The sequence below is a fragment of the Seriola aureovittata genome, chromosome 16, assembly GCF_021018895.1.
Source record: "Seriola aureovittata isolate HTS-2021-v1 ecotype China chromosome 16, ASM2101889v1, whole genome shotgun sequence".
NCBI lineage: Eukaryota > Metazoa > Chordata > Actinopteri > Carangiformes > Carangidae > Seriola > Seriola aureovittata.
The window spans coordinates 5,707,137-5,727,539 of NC_079379.1; the positions used below are offsets into that span (position 1 = coordinate 5,707,137).

At 39.5% G+C, this 20,403-nt stretch overlaps 1 protein-coding gene across 3 annotated transcripts in view; it reads right to left on the reverse strand.

Moving 5' to 3' along the window:
• Positions 1–2,090: 2,090 nt before the first annotated feature.
• Positions 2,091–20,403, reverse strand: part of LOC130184186 (ectonucleotide pyrophosphatase/phosphodiesterase family member 3) — a 52,664-nt gene continuing 34,351 nt past the window's right edge. For all 3 annotated transcript variants that reach the window (XM_056400043.1, XM_056400044.1, XM_056400045.1), the window contains 9 exons: positions 20,132–20,219; positions 19,406–19,578; positions 16,494–16,539; positions 16,043–16,197; positions 14,833–14,968; positions 9,519–9,596; positions 9,225–9,357; positions 4,951–5,107; positions 2,091–3,767 (listed from right to left, as the gene is read on the reverse strand). In XM_056400043.1, coding sequence (XP_056256018.1) covers positions 3,594–3,767; positions 4,951–5,107; positions 9,225–9,357; positions 9,519–9,596; positions 14,833–14,968; positions 16,043–16,197; positions 16,494–16,539; positions 19,406–19,578; positions 20,132–20,219 — 1,140 coding nt within the window. In that variant the 3' untranslated portion in view covers positions 2,091–3,593. The remainder of the gene's footprint in view (positions 3,768–4,950; positions 5,108–9,224; positions 9,358–9,518; positions 9,597–14,832; positions 14,969–16,042; positions 16,198–16,493; positions 16,540–19,405; positions 19,579–20,131; positions 20,220–20,403) is intronic.

The window sequence follows — 20,403 nt, forward strand, 5'->3', positions numbered from 1 at the left end:
CATCACTGCTGCAGCAGCCGGTGAGTCATTCAAAGAGCCGTACCATAATTATCATGTCATCATGATATTTTCCCCTCTGGCAGACTTTTCCATTGTAGAAGAAAATCAGACACTATTTATGAACCATTGAAGATAAAAATAACTATGTGGTAAGATGCTAAAACAGAATGAATTACACCTCTGCCAGTTACGTAGTGAAACTAGTCAAGCGTGACAGAACAGGAGAGACACACCAGCAGTGCTTCAGCTGTTATAACACAAAGTGTCACAAAAGATAATCATAGAAATAATCTGTGTATTCTCTGCGTGTAAACATAGTAGACTGTAGGCCTATATCCAGAATTTCAACACTTGAAAATACGGCATGTCTCCTCTCACTTTACCTTATCCAAAAATAAAGTCAAACCCCAGTTTACACTAATAAATCCCTCTTGTGATTTGTGACCAACACACACGTTAAGGGCAGATCATTCTCTCACAAACTGATCAGGTAAATGGAGATATACCTGGATTTTATCGACTCAATTTTAGAATCTTTGACCCAGAAAGGGAAAGATGACTGACCATGAATTCACAAAGGTTAAGTGTTAACAAGCGTCCATGTGTTCAACTGAAGCTAACACTAACTTTCATGTCAAAACACAAACATCAGAATATTGAAACAGTTTTCAATTATGCTGTTTTTATTTCGATCGATAGTCTCCTCAAATGGCCCAGAGAACCGGACTTTTGTTGTCATGGTTACTATCACTAACCCTAACCTTATGGAATGGCCATTGTTTGGTTAGGTTAAGGACAGGGGTCGGCAAGTAAGTTTGGCATTGGGCCAATTTTTACTTAATCCATTAGATGGCGAGCAGAACATAATCAAAGGACAATTTAAGAACTTGATTGATAAAAATGAAACTGGAATATTGTGCATTATACTGATTTACTGAACTGGTCTTATTTTTTTTTTTACATCACACATTGTATGGTGCTGTGCGGGCTACAGTACAGCCCGCAGCGTGATCTGTGACTGCTTGTGTCTTTCATTCACTCTCAAAATGGATAATAAGCATTGTTCAGGCGAGAGAAAGAAGAAAACTAGATTTGGCCACCAGTTGTCGACCTCCAGTCTAGAAAAACATTGTGGTTTGGGTTAGAGGACATGAATCAAAGAAAAAACAATGACTCTAGTTTTCAAATGGGAACTTCACAGAGCTCTTCAAAGCCCTGTGCTTTGTTGACGCATTCATCCACCCCAATCCCCCTACATCCGGGAGAACAGCCTCCACCCTGAACACCTCCCTGTGACATAAATTAAGCAATTTATTTGCTTCATTCATTCACCGCAATATTCAAGCAACTGTTTGTAATAAAGCGGTGAATGTAAGCCCTGGGTTATCTACCTTATCTTTTTGCCTGCTGCAGTGATCACTTAAAACCTTGTGGGTGTTTTCCATTTGGTTAATTGTTGGTAAAAATGTTTTTTCCTGTTTGTGTATCAGCAAGAACAAGTAGGTTTATCCTGTATGAAAGCCAGCCCTTCACTAGAAATCTGTTTATCAATAGTAACTAATGCACATTCCGTAAATATGTAACATGTTTCTTAAGAACAGCATACAGCACTGGAAAACTTAACCTCAACAAGTACAGATCAGTAATGAAATGCATTTCTATGGAAGAGGTGAAGAAGCACTGTAGTTGCCGTATTATTTTCACTTGGATCAAGTACGGTTGGACTGGCTAGAGCAGGTATCATTATTTAACGCAGTGTTGGCTTAAAAAGTCTTCGATAGGATGACAGGACATGTACTTCTTGAAGCTAAATTGGCTGGAACATCCAAACATTTCAGTGAATAAGACATATTAAATTTGCTTCCTTCATATTTTGCAGAAAATCCACCTTCACCCCTGGATGCCTCATCCTGGACCCTTTTCAGGTTTGTGGTTTCCCAAAACTGCTTCACATATCCATTTATACATCCTTAATTCCAGCAGTCAGCCTGCAGTGTTGTCTTTCAAGAAGGAAGTGAATCAGCCAGTGGCAAGATACAGACACAAATCTGTGGATACATGGATGAACAAAAACAGGAAAAGGACTACTGTTTGTAATTTGTCCTGAAGCTAAAATAATAGTCTTTTAATTAACAAAAACAATGACTGTTGCAGTCCAACAGTCACCAGACGTCAGTGTTACGTCAGAAAGACGTTGGACTCTTAAGACTCAAATGCTGGACAGATGCTAAATTTTGGTTGGAACAGAAAATCCATCATTAGGTAACTGACACTGGGATATTTAGCAGATGTTTGGACACATTTGGAAGACGTTGGATTTCAGTGACTTATTAACAGAACAGAACAAAATATTAATGTCAGCTGTCATCAGTATTCTACGTCAAATTGACATTGGCATTAGTAGCTGTTGTAAAATTTAATCTTGCTCAACAGTCAAAACCTACATTCAACCAAATATCAACAACTGTGCTCCAATAAAGAGGCCATATCCTTCAGAGGCTGCATTTGAGGACTGTTTGCGCCACAGCAGCACGACTAGGCTGTTCTATTTGGAAGGCTCCTTCAAAAGGCGGCAGAGAGGCGTCCTTCTTTTCCTGGGCAACGAAGGATCCAATGGGTGGATCCTTCATAGCCCAACCTTTCCCAAGATTCATTGCGCGCTGGTAATGAAAATAATTTGGCAGCAAACAACACCGACAGACAGCCTGAGGATTACACTTTTAAATGTAGGTATTGGGTTTCAGCTCACAACTTTTTGTGAAAAAAATTACATATTGTCAAGGTTGCTAGGTGACAAGAACAATGATAAGGGCAGACACAGCTGATGACATAAAGGAAATAACAGACCAGACCAGACACAGTCTCATTTTGGTTCATTCTTCATGGTCTAAGATGACTACAAAAGGGTCACACCTTTGCAGACGGCGTCCTCATGACGTCATTTTACCCACATGATAAAAACATACACTTGAAAGTCACTGACCATGAGTGGTATTTCATATTAGTTTCGGTTTTACTTCCTAAATGAGACATCCAGCTCTAAAACCTCTGCTGCCACCAAGACAGTGGAAGTGAATGGAGTTCCATTTGTGCTCATCAGTGCTATGAAAAACATATTTGAAATAATACAGCAATACAGCAATATCTCTTGAATTTAGTGGACACTGTTCTAATTCTTGGTACAGTATACAAAATATATTCAGTATTTTCTCAAACTGAGAAGTGCATGCAAGGAAAAGATAGATTTGTTTTTCTTCTATTTAAAGGAACTGAAACAGACGTTGAGATGAACCCATCTGTCTCGTCTAATTTGGGGCATGAAATAATCCTTTAAATATAGAGTTAATACAAAATCAACAGATTAAGAAATCATGACAATAGGAACATAATAAGATTCAATAAAATATATATAATAAAAATAAAATGATCAGATTAAAAACTAAAAAGTTAATAAATAAACAATGTTATCCTGCTGGATGATGCAATTTAAAACTAATTATGAAGAATTTAACAAATATTGAACATGAATTTAAATATTGGTTTTCACATATATTCCTAAACTGTATATTTGTTTTTTTTAATGGAGATTACTTTCAGCGTTTCCTGTGAATGGCGGCTGTGGGGCGGGTCTTCACCCTCAGCAGCTCTGGGATTGGTCGATTGCTGCCTCGGTAAAAGTCCAGTCCCGTGATCCACTCAACGTCTCTGACTCGTGATTGATGGAACCACATGTGATCCTCCACCCAGTGAGATTCGTCTTCTGTGCTCTGGCAATGCAACATTGACAAAAGTGACAAAAATTACTTTAAATTTGACTGTTTGAACAAAGGTAAACTAATCCGTCTCTTAATTTGGGCTACTTTTCTTCTTTCTGTTTTTAACTATTTCAGCCTATAATAAAGTAATAATTCCTACCTTGGTTAGGATTTGTCAATTTTTCCTCACTAGAATCATAATGTAAGGATTACAATGTCATTTCAACTGTTGATTTTTCTGTTTTTCCAACACTCACATCTCCAGTTCTGGCTGATTTCTGTTGACTGCTCAAAAAGTTCTGGCCTGATCATAAAACTTGGTGTAGACATTCAAGGTCCCCAGAGGATGATTTGATGTGATTTTGTTAACTCCCTAATTATTCCTCTAGTGCCAATATTTTCACTCTACTGAGACTTTGGAGCTTTCTTACAGGCCGATCCTTGGACTTAAATTTGCACTTTATGTATGGAAATATCAGAATCTAATGATCCCTGGTGTCTATAGGGCACATTCATGCTTTTTTCTATAGTAATTCAATAATTTACTCATACTCTATTGGATACTTCCTCTTTCTTTACCTCTCAGTAATTTTCATTTTAGATACAGGTGCTTTTTTCCTGGAATTAAAACTTTCATATTGAACATCAGTCAAGCTCCTTTTAACTTTAGGCTATCATGTGGAAAAAACTAAGTACATTTATGCTTGAGAGGATGAATCCTCTCCTATGGCCTTACCTCTACTGCCACAATTTAAATTGTGGGATGAGATGAACAAGCTGGTTTAGCACTAGGTCACTTCGACTTGAGTATTTTATTTCAGTATTTCTGGTTCTTTGCCAAACATTAACCAACAACAGACTTCCATTTATGGCTCTGCAACACAATGTTGCACAGTTCGTTTGAACTCTTTGTTATTATTTGATCTGGCTTCACTGCTCCTGTGTGTCAGTAAATGGAAATATCATCACCACTTCACATGAAACAGGAGGAGAGCACACTGCTGCTTTGTTCAGGAGAAGCCAGCATGAAAGGCAGACAGCAGGGACTCAGTTTTGTAATGAGCCATACAAAGACTTTCAGTTTGTCTGCTCCAGTGTGAAGTGGCTCTTAGAGACAAGACAATAAACACATAAATAAAAAACTGGATACAGCTGAGTCACAAAAAGGTCAACTGTGACATTGTCATTTTCTTACTTTGCAGCTTTCTGAGTTGTTGGGTCTGTGAGGCAGCAGGAAGGACACGGTCTGCAGCTCGCCCGTGCAGGTGGTCACTGATTGGGCCGAGTCCCTGCAGCTGGTCAGCACCGCAAAGTAATGTGTGGGGATGGAGATGTTGGTGCCGGAAACAAACCTTTAATCACACAAAAATTCACGGTCTTATTAATGAGCAGAATCATCCCAAGTGCTGTGTAATTCAGTAAAACCCTCCAGCCAGTTGTGATGACCATTTAATTTCCAATAGTGTGGGTGTTAATGTGCTGCAGCTCCCACGCTTCAGGTTTTAGGCTTTCTATCCTGGTTGAACCTGGCATCACGGGTTTGATCCCATTCAGACACAGGTGCATCAGCGAGGTCCAGCACTGATTGTGGGCGAGAGCGTTTCCAGACCTCAGTCTTCGTCCCAGTGGAACTAAGAGCCCTGAACCAAAAAAACTAATAAAAAGACCAGACCACAAGTACACATTTCTTTCCTTGGTTTTCATTTATATTTATGTCGATGGTTGGCTCAGCAGCACTTTGCAATGGCTCTCAGTCGGTCAGATGCAACATGCTACATTCTGTGTCTCACAGTAAAGACGACATTTCTCTTAAACACTGTAGAAACCCTGCACCTGGAGTCATCGTCAATAGTCGCTGAAACAAGAAAGTGGAGGCGACACCTAACCCACGTTTATGGTCGTCTCGCTGTGTGACCACAAACCAATCGACAATAAGTCAGTCAATTTACTGACAAAGTGAACTTCATGTGAACAAAGTAGGAAATAAACAAAAGCCATAACTTAGCTTTGATTAAATATGAAATTCAACAGAAAATGTACTGGGTGGGGGTGGAGGGTGGGGCTTTTCCTTTTCCAAAGAAAGCCTAGACTTATCTTTACCATCAACATACACTGAAACAAGTAGGCGGCATCAGCGCTTGATAATTACCAAGTCAGGCACTTAACAACAAAACAGTGGTGATGAGAGCTTACATTTTGTCCCACATGATGATGTGAGTTTTTAATGTTTTTCTCTCCTTGTAGCTGTTCATATTCAGAAAGAGCTGCTTTTTGATTGATTTGAACTGAGCTAAGATCCAGTGTTGGGATATGTCAGTGGTGCATTATAGTTCTTACAGCATTGGCACTTACAGTAGAAAGAAAAAAGAGTGTGTGTGTGTGTGTGTGTGTGTGTGTGTGTGTGTGTGTGTGTGTGTGTGTGTGTGTGTAGTCATTTTAACCCCAAGTTTGCTTAGTTTCAACAGTAACTGGTAATGTAGCCTGATCCATGAGGATTGTTGTTATGATTGCCTGCAATTTAATCATGTTCCAAACTGTTGATTGGAACTACTTTTACAAAAAAGCCATGGTGTGAATTCCTGAGAGTTAAGTGATTTTTTTAAATAAATAAATAAATAAATAAATAAATAAATAAATAAATAAGGGGCGTCGAGTGGTGCAGTTGGTTGAGCATCCGCCCCATATGCAGAGGCTAAGGTCTTCGCTGCAGATGGCCCCAGTTCGAATCCCGCATCGGACGGCCCTTTACTGCATGTCATTCCCCCTCTCTCTGCCTTCCCATTTCCTGTCTCTCTCTACTGTGCTATCAATAAAGGCACAAAAAGCCCCAAAAAATAAATAAATAAAATATCTATAAGTTTTTTTATTCATCTGTGAAAACAACCCTAGAGAAGCAAGTTGAAAAGGTTTTTTTTTTTTTTAATTTCTTACCAGGAAAAAAAAAAAAACACTTACCTCTAGGGGTTGTTTATACAGATGAGACCCAAACTGGTGAAGTAGACATGCTCTTTGTTTTAATGAAGCTTAGATTAAGTTCAATCAGGAAGAGTACCTCTAATCTCCCTCAGCTGATTTCAGTTGTTCGGGAACCAATTACATCACGCCACGATTTCATACTGCCAATCAAGTTGTCCCAGTCATGCTTTAAAATCTATTCTCCTCTCTCTCCCGTTGTCAGCTGTCATTTCAGTGCGGTTGCTGCGACCCTCCTCCACCCCTTTCACCTCCAGTCTTCATATCCAGTCAGGCCGAGCTCATCATCACTCTATTCACATGCAGATCTCCAGCTTCTCCTCTTCCTATCTCCAGGACCAACACCAGTGTCTAGAGCCTCACCCCCTTATCACATATAATAACATCACGATGGGGTCTAACCCCCAGCAACTGTCATATCTCTTTGCAAATGGCAATAAAAGTTTATTCGTTAAGCAAATTAATCTTTCCTGATTGAACAGACAATAGAACTCACTTCCCCACAGTTCCTCACCGTTCACTCCTGAAAAAATCATTTTCTGTTACCTTTCCTCTTGTGTCTTAACTATTTGTTTAACTCTGCTACTGCTACATAGCCAATGTTAGCATGAATGCCTGTTTAGTCACCAGTCTAGAAGAAACGTTGTGAGTTCAGCATCGAACTTCATTCCTTTGCTCACCAAGAGAGGATTCCAGTGGTGGAAAGCAACGACAATAAATCTCGTCTTCATCACGCCTTTTTTATTCTATTGAAGTTAGCGTGCTAACCAGCTAGCTCATCACTTTCCGATAGCGACTCACTGTAGCCTCCAATCTGCCCTGAAGACGTATTATAACCTCATCTTGTAAATACAACAGTGGCTGAAGCTCTCGTCAAGCAACAATCACCTCCACTCCCTCCCGGCAAGAAAAATGTTCAGCAGCAGAGAAAACTTACAATTACCCCTTTTAAATGCCTTTTGTGTCATTAAATAATTGAATTGAATTTGAATTGCACGGTGGTTGGAAAGGTGGAATAAAAAACTTCCCTTGACTTTGTTGTCATTTCTAACTATTGCTATTTTTTCACTGTTACCTTGTCTTCCATTTTTCTGTTTGTGTGAATGGACAAAAACAAAAATGGGAATCATAACATTTCAGTTCATTTTTCAATATTCTAGGAAGGGTTGTGACAGTCTGGGGACCATCCACATGCACTCAGCTGATGAAAGCGAGGTACATCCTGGATAGATCATCAGTCCAATACTTGAGATGGGCAACTGATGACAGGAAACCAACAGGAACTTTTATGGGAATGTTAACCTACCACAAGCCTCCAAAATGCAAAAAAAAGGTTTCCTATTTTGTTCCAGCACCATTGCACTAAAGTGATCCAGAAGAATTCCTTCTAAATCCGAAATTCTAAGGAAGCTGCAAAGTGCAACGAGGATACACTTTGTTTGTTTCAAGCGGTATTTGTGTACGAGGATCACATGCACATGGCTGTATTAGAGCCGATGATGGTGGCTTAATGGTTAGGCTGTTTACATATAAGAGCCACATGCTACACACATATTTTTTATTTGTGACAGTACATGGTTCTGTATGCACTTACTTAACAATAGTCTTATTTTAATGTGACTTTCTGGCTAAAAGTTTAAAAATCCTTTGGGCTTTGAAACCCTGTGGATGAAGTGCAAACTTTACAGTGATGTGATGCACAAAGCAAGGCTGTTTGTCTTATTTTCTGCAAAACTGTACAACCCAGGCAGTTATCCAGGTCAATGTAATCTACTGATTTCGAGTACATGGACACAAGTTGTCCATTTTTTTCATGACCATCGACACAACAAAATGTAACTTAGTGATGGTTCTGTTCAGACTCTCACAGTACTTGGTTAAAGTTAGGGTAAGTTAGAGGTCTGCTTTAAAATAGAAAAAGTTCACAGTGACTTCAGACACAACCTTTTTATTTATATTTAACCAAAACCAACATCTTTCACTAATCTTAAAGGGCCTATTTGTACGTTTTCTCTACCGCCGAATGTGGTTTCTTCCTGGGAGAAGGTGGTGGAGATTGTTGCTCGACAAGCGCTTCGGCAAAAAAACGCAAGACAAGAGGTTATAATACATCCTCTGAGCAGCACTACGTCTTCAGGGCAGATTGGAGCCTACAGTCGCTATTGGAAAGTGACAAGCAAACAAGTAAACAACTGTTAATGCTAACGTTAGCTATGTAGCAATAGCAAAACTTACATATAACTCAAGAACCAGACGCCAATACACGAGAAGTCGTTCTTTCCCTCCTGTTGACTTTGCAGCTGTTAATTAATGTAGCGCTTCATTCAAAAAAATTAATTTCCATTTCTTACCATATATCAGGAAAAACATGGACAATTCATGTCCAGGTACACGTAATCCATAGATTCAATTTTTTTTGTTTGAGGACACAAACTGATGTGAGACTGTGTTGAAAAGTGGTTATCATAGTATCTTCATCCTCCCTAGGGAACTTACTGCTGGATCTGCTCTGGAGTGTCGAAATGGCCGTCATAGTTGTAATCAAAGACGGGGCCAATCACCACATTTATGCCGTTGTACACAGAGGCATATTTCTTTAATAGGGTTTTATGGAAGTAGTACCAGATCTCTGAGAGGAGAGGAGAGGAGAGGAGAGGAGAGGAGAGGAGAGGAGAGTAGGGGAGAGGAGAGGAGAGGAGAGGAGAGGAGAGGAGGAATATAGATGTTAGAAATTAGTTTTTTTAAATTTGACATAATTTCTGTGCAGTTTGGTTTTTCAGTGTAACTTACTCTTAAACTCGGGGTACATTGGCACCACATTACTCATCAGTAGAGCATCGTACTGCTGGTCCACTGTTGCATTCAGGTCTGCAAAAACACCACAAGAAACAAGGGTTTTTGTTTACATTTAAAGACAACACAATACTAACCTTTGTAAGTTCTGTGATCTTTTATATAAATTATTTGCTCTAGTAAAAGATTAGTTTTCCATTTCCAACCCAATCCTTATGAAATGTTTTACAATTCTGCACAGTTAAAGCCTCTGTTCTGAGAAACAAACCATCCTCATGGATTATCTGATTGGGCTTGACAAGCGTCCAATGTGACAACTGCACAATTAGGCCTTCAAGTACCAATTCATTTTTGATAAAAAAAAAAAAAAAAATCTTACAGTAAATTCATGCCAAGTATGTTTCATCAAATGACTGAGAGATGCAGAGATAAGAAATGCAGCTCACTTCTAGAGAAGAAAAACCTTGGGGTGTTTTTTTTTCATTGAAGTGATTATCTCAGTATTAGGTCAACACTGCAGTGTATCCAGTTTGTATATTTAACTGAATCCAACACAAGAACAGAAACTGCAGCCAAAAATCAAATAACTTAAAAAGGGCTCTGAGTCAAGTCTTTGTATTTTCATACAAATAATTGTAATGATGTGGTGTAATGCAACACTACTTTACATAAATGTGAACCTGCACTGGGGCGTCGTGTGGCCTAAGCAGGTGCCCCATGTGTAGAGGCTACAGTCCTTGCTGCAGTTGGCCCCGGTTCGAGTCCCGCATCGGACAGCCTTTGGTGCATGTCATTCCCCCTCTCTCTGCCTCCCCATTTCCTGTCTCTTTTTACTATCCTGTCCAATAAAGGCACAAAAGCCCTAAAAAATATATTAAAAAAAAAAAAGAACCTGCACCAACTAATCTAGTAGGAAATGACTCATGTTCTGATTGTTAACAGCCAATGTTTTGTTCTCATTAGCTGCAGATGCCCCAGGGAATCATTTTCTTTCTTACCAAATTGAGGAGTGTGTTTTTTTCCCCAACAGCAGAGAAGACAACAAACAAAAACATGACTTGCGAGACGTGAGGATGGAGGATGAACAGATAATGGTGCACTTCAAATTTCCTGTTTTGTGAATCAAGATTTAGTTTAAAAGGGAAATTTTCTTTGTCTCAGCTTTTGCCTCAGCAGCCCAGACCGATGCTTTGTCATGTGATTTCCTGGCTCGCAGGTAGCAGCTGATTTCACTTGCAAGCACAAAAGACCCCATTGTTAACAGTCTGAATGCATTTGCATGAATTGCATCATTTTTCCTCAGTACAAATTAAGTTTTGTTTGGTGGTAGAAGAGTCGTCACTTCATGACAGGAAGGTTGTGCTTTTAAACTGGCCCCAAGTGCTCCAGCTTCCTCACACAGTCCACATTCCATTTAATGTAAATATTGTGTTTTAGCTCAGTTGTACAGAAATGGTACAAATGTTAAAACCAAGGGCCTTGTAACGCAATAGTAAGGGCGAGTACAGCTGGTGACGCAAAGCAAAGACCATCTTTCTAAACTGTGCTAATAGCTCTGTTGGATTCTACCCCTCAGTTTTATTGGATGTGTCTTTTCTGGGTGTAAGTGCTGTCTAGTAATGTTTAGCTACTAGGTCATAATTAAAAGTCTTAAATTAAGACCTGAATGTTTTAGAAATTCATTTAAAAAGGAATCCCTCACACCTGTCAAACATACACAGCACCAACTTCAAAAGTGATTTAAGCAGCTTTGAGCTGGGATAATCAGGACCACCCTAACCCTAAACCACCAGCTGAAACCGCTTCAGCTCCTCAAGCACAATGACTGTGTGCTAGAAATACTTATTAGTGCCACTGGTGCTCAGCTCCGAGGCACTCCTCTACAGCTAGAATAGCTGAGAGGAGTGCCTCGGGGCTTTCTTGCAGAAGAAAGAAGGGGCAGTTAATATTCTCCTTCGGGTTTATTATTCTTCCGCCAAATTTTGGCGCGTAACTTGTCCCGCAGCTTTGAGAAAACCCCGGTAATATATACATCAAAACGTGCATCTTGATCCCGAAAGAGCTGCTATGAGTTTTGGTGTTAAAATTCCAATTTTTCCCAAAGTTATTCCCAAAAAACTGGGAATAAATAATGCATTAGGAATGCATTGGCATTTTCTTTAGAAACCCACAAAATTTCACCTTTTTTCTACAAAATGTCACCTTTTTGCTGAGTCACCGAGCTCTCTCATACCTGCACGTAGAAATGTGATTCAAACTATAAAACGGAGGAAAACTTCTGCTCTCTCGAAAAGACAGGAACTGTTTTTACATAACATGTAAACTTTTCAAACTCTGAGCACTCAAAGGAGGAGTGCAAATCACTTTTTCTTCAAAGTTAGAGTGAAAGCGTCAGTTGGCTAGAGTGCGTGAAGCAGTAAAAAATAACCTTTATTTTTATTTTTAACTCGAGCTCACGGCCAAACCGTAAAAAGGAGACAAATATTTATTTCTGAAAATGTAGACATAGTTGTTGGGATTCATAAAATGTAACTTTGACAGGCAGGGTCTGCACAAAATTTAAACGTGGGTGCCGAGTCCGGCAGCAATACCTGTCTCACTCTCATTGACACCTAATGTAATCGTCTTTTTTTTTCAAAAGAATCTCACTCTGTCTTCGCACTGAGCTTACACACTCATTTTAAGGAATATCTGAATAAATTAGAGACTGTAAAAACTTCTGGCTTCAGTGTCTGGCACGGTCTTTTCGGTTTATGAAAAGAAGTAACGGTTTTCTCATAATTTGCAGTTGTTTGAAGCCATGTAGAAGCCAAATTCTGGGCAGATTTTCACATTGCCATGGCAACGGCAGCTCCTGACCTGTGTGCGTGCGTGCGTGCGCCTAGCAACCAGATAACCAACTCTCCAAGCTCCGCTAGCTTTACATTAGCCGCATGTTAGGTCTTAAATTACATTTAGTTAGGTCTTAAATATGTAAGTCCATTTACTGCTTCCTTCGTTGCTTTTTTTTTTGTTTTGTTGAAAGAGTGAATGAAGTTGTGACGGTCTCCGCTGAGACAGAGGAGAGGAGAAGCTACTAGCCCTCTCTCGCTGTCACTTCTAGTCGCGTTGCTCTCCTCCCCAGTAATGTTAAATTTAGCACAGAAAAAAACATAATAGTGGTAATTTAAATAGCGGTTCAGGGGATTTATTAACCCTCAGGGGTCCCTCTGTCCTTTTTTGGACATTTTCTTCACTTTTCTTTTTTGATTTGCTGATCATTTTGGCTGTGTTACAGCTGAAGGTATGGATTTCTGCAAGAAAGTGTCTTTTTTGACATATTTTTAAAATCTAATATCAGTTACTGTTACAGGTCTATTATACACTGGTAACACATTTTGTACCCTCTGGGGTTCCTCGCGTCCAAAAAAGGACACACAAAGAAAATGCTATAAAATCATCATATATCAATATTTTTTCAGCTTTTTTTTGCATACATCTCTTAAACCACTTCAGTTCTGCTCAAACCTATGAAATGTTTATTAGTCTTCAGGATTTTAACCCTTTAAATGCCAGTTTGAAGACATGTTGCCTCTTGTTTTATTAAAAAAAAAAAAAAAACACAGAATATGAGATATTTCCCACATAATACATGATGGAGGGATGTGACATTGTTTTATAACAGAGTCTTTTATATCAAGACATTTCTCAAAACCAGAATATGATCAGGGTGACTTTTGAACACTGGAAATAAATCATGTACTCATCCCGGCAGTAGCCCCCGTGGCACTCAAAATTTCCCTGGAATTTTCTAGTTATACGTATTAATCCAAATTATTAGAGAGCAAACGAAGCCTTCTGACAACACCACTCCCATAACTCCATCCAGCTCCCTCTGTTTGTCTTCACTACATAATTTAATTTAATTTGAAAAATCTATGACAACATTGTTTTAGTGGTATCTCTCCAACACATAGAAGAGTTCAAGAACTCCCAAACAAATATTGTTGGTCATTACAAGTCTGTTATTATCATTGTATCTACCAATGCAATCATAAACTTTGTATTTAATTTGAGCAGATTTATTTCATACCACACAGAGAAGAAAAATGTATGCGGTATAAGGTACAGTATATTGAAGTAAATCTATTTATGCCACAATCATGAGGTGGGACAATGTCGTTTCTCTCTTACTCTGACCCTGCCGCTGAAATGTGTCCACCAGTTTGACGCACCGAAGAGAAATCTGACCAGGGGAGCGACTTTTTAAATGCAATAATTCTTATGTACTGTTTTGGATCCATGATAGTAATATATGCCATATTAAGCATTAAGAGAAGTCTATACGCTCCATATCATCCGCAGACTGATGGTCTGGTTGAGGAAATGATTCGAACCATCCAAAAGTAAGGAAAGCATGGCATGGCTATGCACAAATTGTATTGTTGCCAAAGAATTCTGCAATCTCAGCAATCTCATATCATTTTACAGGGCTCTCTGCAAACGTTTTGGAACAAGGCGTGGATATTTGGAAGCCGAACTGTTTGGCCTTTTGATGTTTGGAAGTGAAGCAAGTTATCATAATATATTATCTGGTCTGTAACAAGGCAAAATTAGGTTTGATTATATTATGAAGATTGAATGATATGGTCTTGATATGGTCTAAAAGGTAAAACAATCCCAATGTCATGGTTTCCCATCACGGAACATTTATGTTTGAGCTTTTGTGTTGTGTTGTGTTGTTTTTGGCCAAGAGTAATACTCAAAGCCACATGGCGCTAAAAGTAGCACCTAAGTTAGAAGCAGTGGAGAGGACTCCTAATTCTATTTTTTATAGTAAAACAAACCTAATCATACAGATACTTTTTGAAGAATGCATTGTTTTTGTAAACAGCAATTAATCTGTTATTATTTTAGTATTCAGGTTTTTTTTTTGTTTTTTTTTTTTTTTTTTTTTTTACTGCGAGAAGTTGTGCATGCATTTTCACCGGCACAGACGCTCTTTCATCAACCAATCGCTTTGGTTCCTGCAAGGGAGCTCGTCCATGAAAACTGACATCAGCCATAGCAACAGAGTTGCACTCTTAGCTTAGGAGTTTTCATGTTTCCTTACTAAAAGTTTGTCTCAGCAGCTTTGTGAATAGGGCTTAGGGATTTAGGTTGTGTCTCCTCAAACAATTACTGTATGTTTTTGAGCACCAAGGGATGGACAACAGACAAAACATTCTTGAGTGAGTGACTGTGTGTGTTTGTGTGTGTGTCTGTGTCATTGGCTGTCTATGCATAAAGTCTAAGCAACTCAGTTTTGTGTCATTTGGGTGCTGATACATACTAGGCGGGTAGAGGAAGGCATGTGTCAGGTTCCCAGCTGTGTCATACTGATCACATCTAGGGCTCTTGGATGCTGGAAGTCTGACATCAGCCCTCAAACAGTCTGGTGTTACTGGAAATAGTGGGTCCAAGCTCATCTGCAATGATGGGAAAATTCAGACTTTAGTTATCATTTGTATCAGATTTAATCATCTCCAAACACTTAAAAAAATAATTGGCAATACAGTAATTTTTACCACAGAATGTCCCTGAAAACTGCATGAACACCACCTGTTAAATCAATATAATAATCTTTTAAATGAATGAGGGCCAATAAAATAATACGAGCTGAGACTAATTTCTATCTGCTGATGAAGACTGTGTCTCATAGCGGGTGGAGGAAAAGGTGGTTAGTGGACGCTAACTGTGGTCGGTAGACAATGATAATGAGCATTCCTAAGCCAAAATAAACAGTGATCTGTGGTGGGTCCTGCTGAATTACTTGAACTTCATGTGCTGTGTAAACATTTCCTTTTAAGGTGCTATTAATATTGTACTATGTCCATATTCATAGTTCTTTTATGTTTCAGCATTATTCATGGTTGGCTTTCATGTATTAATTGACTGACTGGACATATTCTGGCTAAAATAGATTAATATACATTAATGTTTGTTTGCTAGTGTCACAACTGGCAGAATTAAACTATGCCACTCGGGGAAGTGATTAAGTAATTTAATCCACTGTAATAACTCAATTAATTTGTAAATAATTTAATTACCACACAGCAAACCTGAAGATGTTCTGAACCACGTCTCATTGAATTTATGTTCATGTACAACAAATGTAACTGCGAAGAAATATTAAGAAATGTTGTAAATTTACATATTCGGCAAGTAACAAATATGTTGATACCGAACGTCTCAGTATCGTAAAACTATTTTTAGTGTGGGGTTGTTTTATTAGAAGAAGCCGACGTTTAAAGATTTACACTGAAAATTTTCCTCAAAATTTCCCTTTTTATTGAATCCATACAGAGGTTCATCATCTGCAGTGTGGGAGCAGCAAAATCAGACATTGAAACAACATGAAATTGTGCACAGTTCAACCGTGTACATGACCTGACAGGATTATGGTATTCCTCCAAAATCAACCTGATTGTCTGTCACTATGTGTGTTTTTATGGGAACTGTGCACATTTCCAGTATTGAAATTGTACATTTTTAACATTTACCGGTTTGTCGACAGTGAAGGAGCTCCACAGAGGCATCAGAGCTTTGGAGCTATAGCCGCTGATGAATCCCTCCTGGTAGAGGATGCAGTAACTCTGGTCAGGCTGCAGCATCCGGGGACGACCAAATAGCATGTGCTTCTTCTCTGCTGCGGACTCTGAAAGGGGAAAAATGCAAATGGTGACATTGGTACAAAGGTAATTTTCGCTCCCTTTACATTGTCCAATCAGTGGAATTTTTGACAACATTGGAAATTAGTGGTGAGATGTAGGCAATGACAAAAACTCATTGACAACATTTTAAAGGAGCTAATCTAGAATCCAAAAATCTAAAAATCTAAAAATTAAAACACAAGTGTTACTGTAGAGAAGAGGAAACAGGGCCACAGAATCACAACATGTCATGTTCTTATATCTAAAAAATCTTTAAAGCGCAAAAGTCAAAATTACTCACGCTCTTCTGTGGTCAGATTCAGACGGCTATTGATGGCATTTCCACTCTAATGAGAGAGAGATGAAAACAAAACTGATTCTTTTAATGGAAATCAATGGAAGTTTATACTGTACCTAGGACATACAGAACAGTACAGATGAATGGAGAAAAGTAAAAAAAAAAAATATATAATTAGAAGTAAATAAAACAAAAGTGGTGGCATGGTAGGAGAGTGGTCAGCACTGTCGCCTCTGAACCCTTCTTTGTGTTCTCCCTGTGCCCGTGTGGGTTTCCTCAAAGATACAAAGCCGTGCAGGACGGCAGCAAAGACAAGCGTAAAAGTTGCACAGCTGAGTGTGATGAGTGATGCGTTGACTCCAGACTGTCGAGTTCCAGCCTGACCACAGAGCTGGTCTTTCTTATTAGCTTGTGACATCACCTGCCAGCCCTGATGCCACCTCCCACAGCACACCACTGTCCAGCTGCTATCCTTGGTGAAAAAGAAAAAATTGGGAACTGAGCAAAAGTTTTAGTGCCCTAAAAATAAATGTTCTCTTGCATAGGCTTCACATTAATATAATTAAAACCTGAATCAGTTTAGCCGCTTTTGATGTTTCTTTTCTAAATCTATTGCATCTATTGTTCTGCGGTCAACAAAATCATACAAAACGTTTTAATCATGCTCGAGTGCTCTTTTTGCTTTATTGAAAATGTCAGCAAATCATTCTGGACAGTGCTCTGCGTTTGTTATGGAGAATGATAGTGGGTCACTTTCAGGGATATATTGTGTGAGTGGTGTTGTGTATTTTTGATAACTGCCGCTGAGAAAATAAAATCACTGTTGTGAATGAGCCAAGATGAGAAACTCCCAACATCAGAAATAATGGGGGTCTATGTGCAACCAGACAGCGCCTACATCTGGTGGAGCAGGCAGGCATTTAAAAGCTAATGCACAATAGGGACAATTCAGTTTACTCCTAAGTCAAAACTGGTGTGTTAGATTGTATTTGAATTGTTTACAAAAAACCTAACAGTGCATTGAACTCAGTTTTAACTGAGTGTGACAGTCATGTGGTTGAAGATTTGCACACATCTGGCCAAGGTGAAGATTTCTCTTCCAAAAGCTGTCAAGTGTGAAAACATCCAGTTAGTTAGTTGGACTGAGGAGGAGGGAGTCTCTGTTTTATTGGCAGGTGAGTGTCATGGGTTGGCATGACAGACATTGGTTGTACTTTATGAGTTTTGTCATTGTCATTTCCTGTTTTATTTTGTACTTTCTTTGTGTCTCTTGATGTTTTTACTTCCTCACCGGTGTTCAATCACCCTTGCCTCCCTTGTGTCTATTTAGTCTCTGTGCTTCCCTTTGTCTGTGTCAGTTCGTACTGTTGAAGTCCCCTGTGCGCCCTCGTGCTTCTGCTTCCTGCTCGGTTCGTCCTTCTTTTCCCTGTTTTACCCTGTTTGGATTTTTGATGTTTCCTTGTGTCCCTTACTCCTGTACTCTTTCTGTTTTTTGTCATTAAAAGCATTTTCCAGCTACTCCCTTGTGTTGGCTGCATTTAGGTTCAGTCTTTTCCCTAAAACGTAACAATGAGAGGGAAGAAACACAGGAAGGTGAAGGGGTTAAGAATCCAGCTGGTGATTATATTCAAGCAGACTGTAATGACTTGTCCTTGTGAGGGAGTGTAATCATCTTAAGCCTTGTGGGATATTGTAAAAAGAAATCATTTTAAAAACATTGGCGTTGCACATATTCTGGGGTTTTGCAGAAATGCAAGTAGGAAGGAAGTAGTAGTTTTGTGAGGTAACCGTGACCTTGACCTATGACCTTAGACCACCAAAGTCTAATCAGTTTGTTGCATTAAATGTTAACGCTCTGTCCCTGAAGTTGGACAGTATTTAGTGGTGAATGCAAAGAAACCATCACAATAGTTCCAATGGGAGCTTTGATGCTCACTTCCAGCTTTGTAGTTTGATCTAGTAATGGATCTCTGCATGATTCACAGTTTTAAAGGGTGCTTATTATCTCAGACTGCTGGTAACACAGCTCCCAGTTGAGCCTCTGACTGAAACAGGCCTCCTTAAAAGCCTGCTTTCATCTGATAGGCAACGCCTGAGGAGGGGCACCACCCAGCATCACGGTATCCTCTTACCACCTATCTGTAAACTAAGTAAAAGGACGTAATTGATTGGGAAATGGGAATTTCCAAACCAAATCCATCTGCACGTGTTTGAACCTGTATCTTATCCAGAATATGAGAGTGGGCAGCACCAACATCAGGCAGCAACAAAGATTACAGCAGGACGTCTCTGCTGGGTAAATATTAAACCGGTGGAACTGGCTGGGATGATGAGGAAACAGCTGTGTGCATGCAGGGAAGCTCACGCGACTGAGAATAGGAGACAGGTGAGCAGGTGGCTCTGGCAGTCAGGTGACTGCGATATGGAGGAAAGTCTGAGGACATCTGGTGGGCGCAGCAGAGAGGTCCCCTCTGGAGGAAGAGCATCAGCGTCTGATTCGACAGCCCCGGGAACGGGTTGGTCAATGCCAACGCGACGGCAAACAGCCCGGTTGCAGAAGAGATGTAGAGCAGGACACTTCGGGTGGACGGCCCGTTGTCTGGAGAATCTCAGGCAGTGGGAGGCTGACCACTGCGGTTTGCTGCCCTTATACAGCATTATCCCTGATGATAATGACTGGATTGCCTGGAACGAGCATCTAATTCAACAACAAATCGAGCTGAGTCACAATTAAAGCTGCATTAAACTAAGGTCATAATTCATATATAGTTTTCCTATTTCTTATTTTCCCTTAAAATAAGTAAACATTTGTTAATGAGTTAATAATGCTCACTGTTTCTCAACTGTCCTCTCCAGTTCATGGTGACTCTACTGGAAGCTTTTATACTTTTATATTTTAGCAAAATAATACCAACCAGGGCAAGGCAGGAGCATCCCAGGCTGTCTGCAGGGTCGAGGCTGACCAGCTGACAAAGAGCAGGCATGCTCTGCTCTGCGGGGGGCACCGGTGTGTAGTAGGCCTGCTTCAGGACGTGGTTCATACTGCCATGGGTCCCGTTGTTATCACTGGGAGAGATCTTCAGCAAGTCTGCATGGGACGATGACTGTTAAGTTTTGCGGATGAGTCGCTTTGCATGCTTCTTAACTATAGATCTTGTGTAGGTCACATTACAGGTGACCGTTTCCCAAATCACACACACAAAGATTTTTGGAATGATTTCAGCTTAGAAAATCTATTTGCAGAAACTGAAACCCTGCGAGACAAAAGTAATCTATCACAGTTAACGTTTAGATTGCTTTATGTTTCTTATGAATTGTAGTAATATGTAGGTAACACAGGCGCAAACAAGGAGCGGTTCTGTAACTCTTCACGATTGGTGAAGAGTTAACATTCTTTCCATAACATGAACTTAGCTTGATAAATGTTCTTTAGCAGGTGAAATAACAGAGTTTAATAATGCAGTTAAAATCATTGGAAAAAAATATTCACTGATTCATTATTTATTACATGCAAGCTTCAGATCTCTGCAGATTTGCCTCATTAAAACGACCGCAGTTCAACTATAATAAGTTTCAGACTGCGGTTTGTTTGGAATCGTACTATTAGACGTCATTTATCAAAAGAACACCAAAAAACTCACCACACATGAGATTGTATAACTCGACGTTGGAGAACGGTTCAATTGCTGTTTTGGACTTAAATTTGGGTCCATAACTGACAAACATGGCCTGCATGAAAAGAAGAAAGAAGAAATTTCAAACATTTATTTCAGTGCTGTACTGACAATGATGGACACGTCGGGGAAAAAGGTCAAGAGAGTCAAAAGGTGAAGAACTAAAAGTTACGGAATAACTGTGATAAAAAAATAAATAAAGATATACATTTCAGAGGGGGCAGAAGGGCTTATTTGAG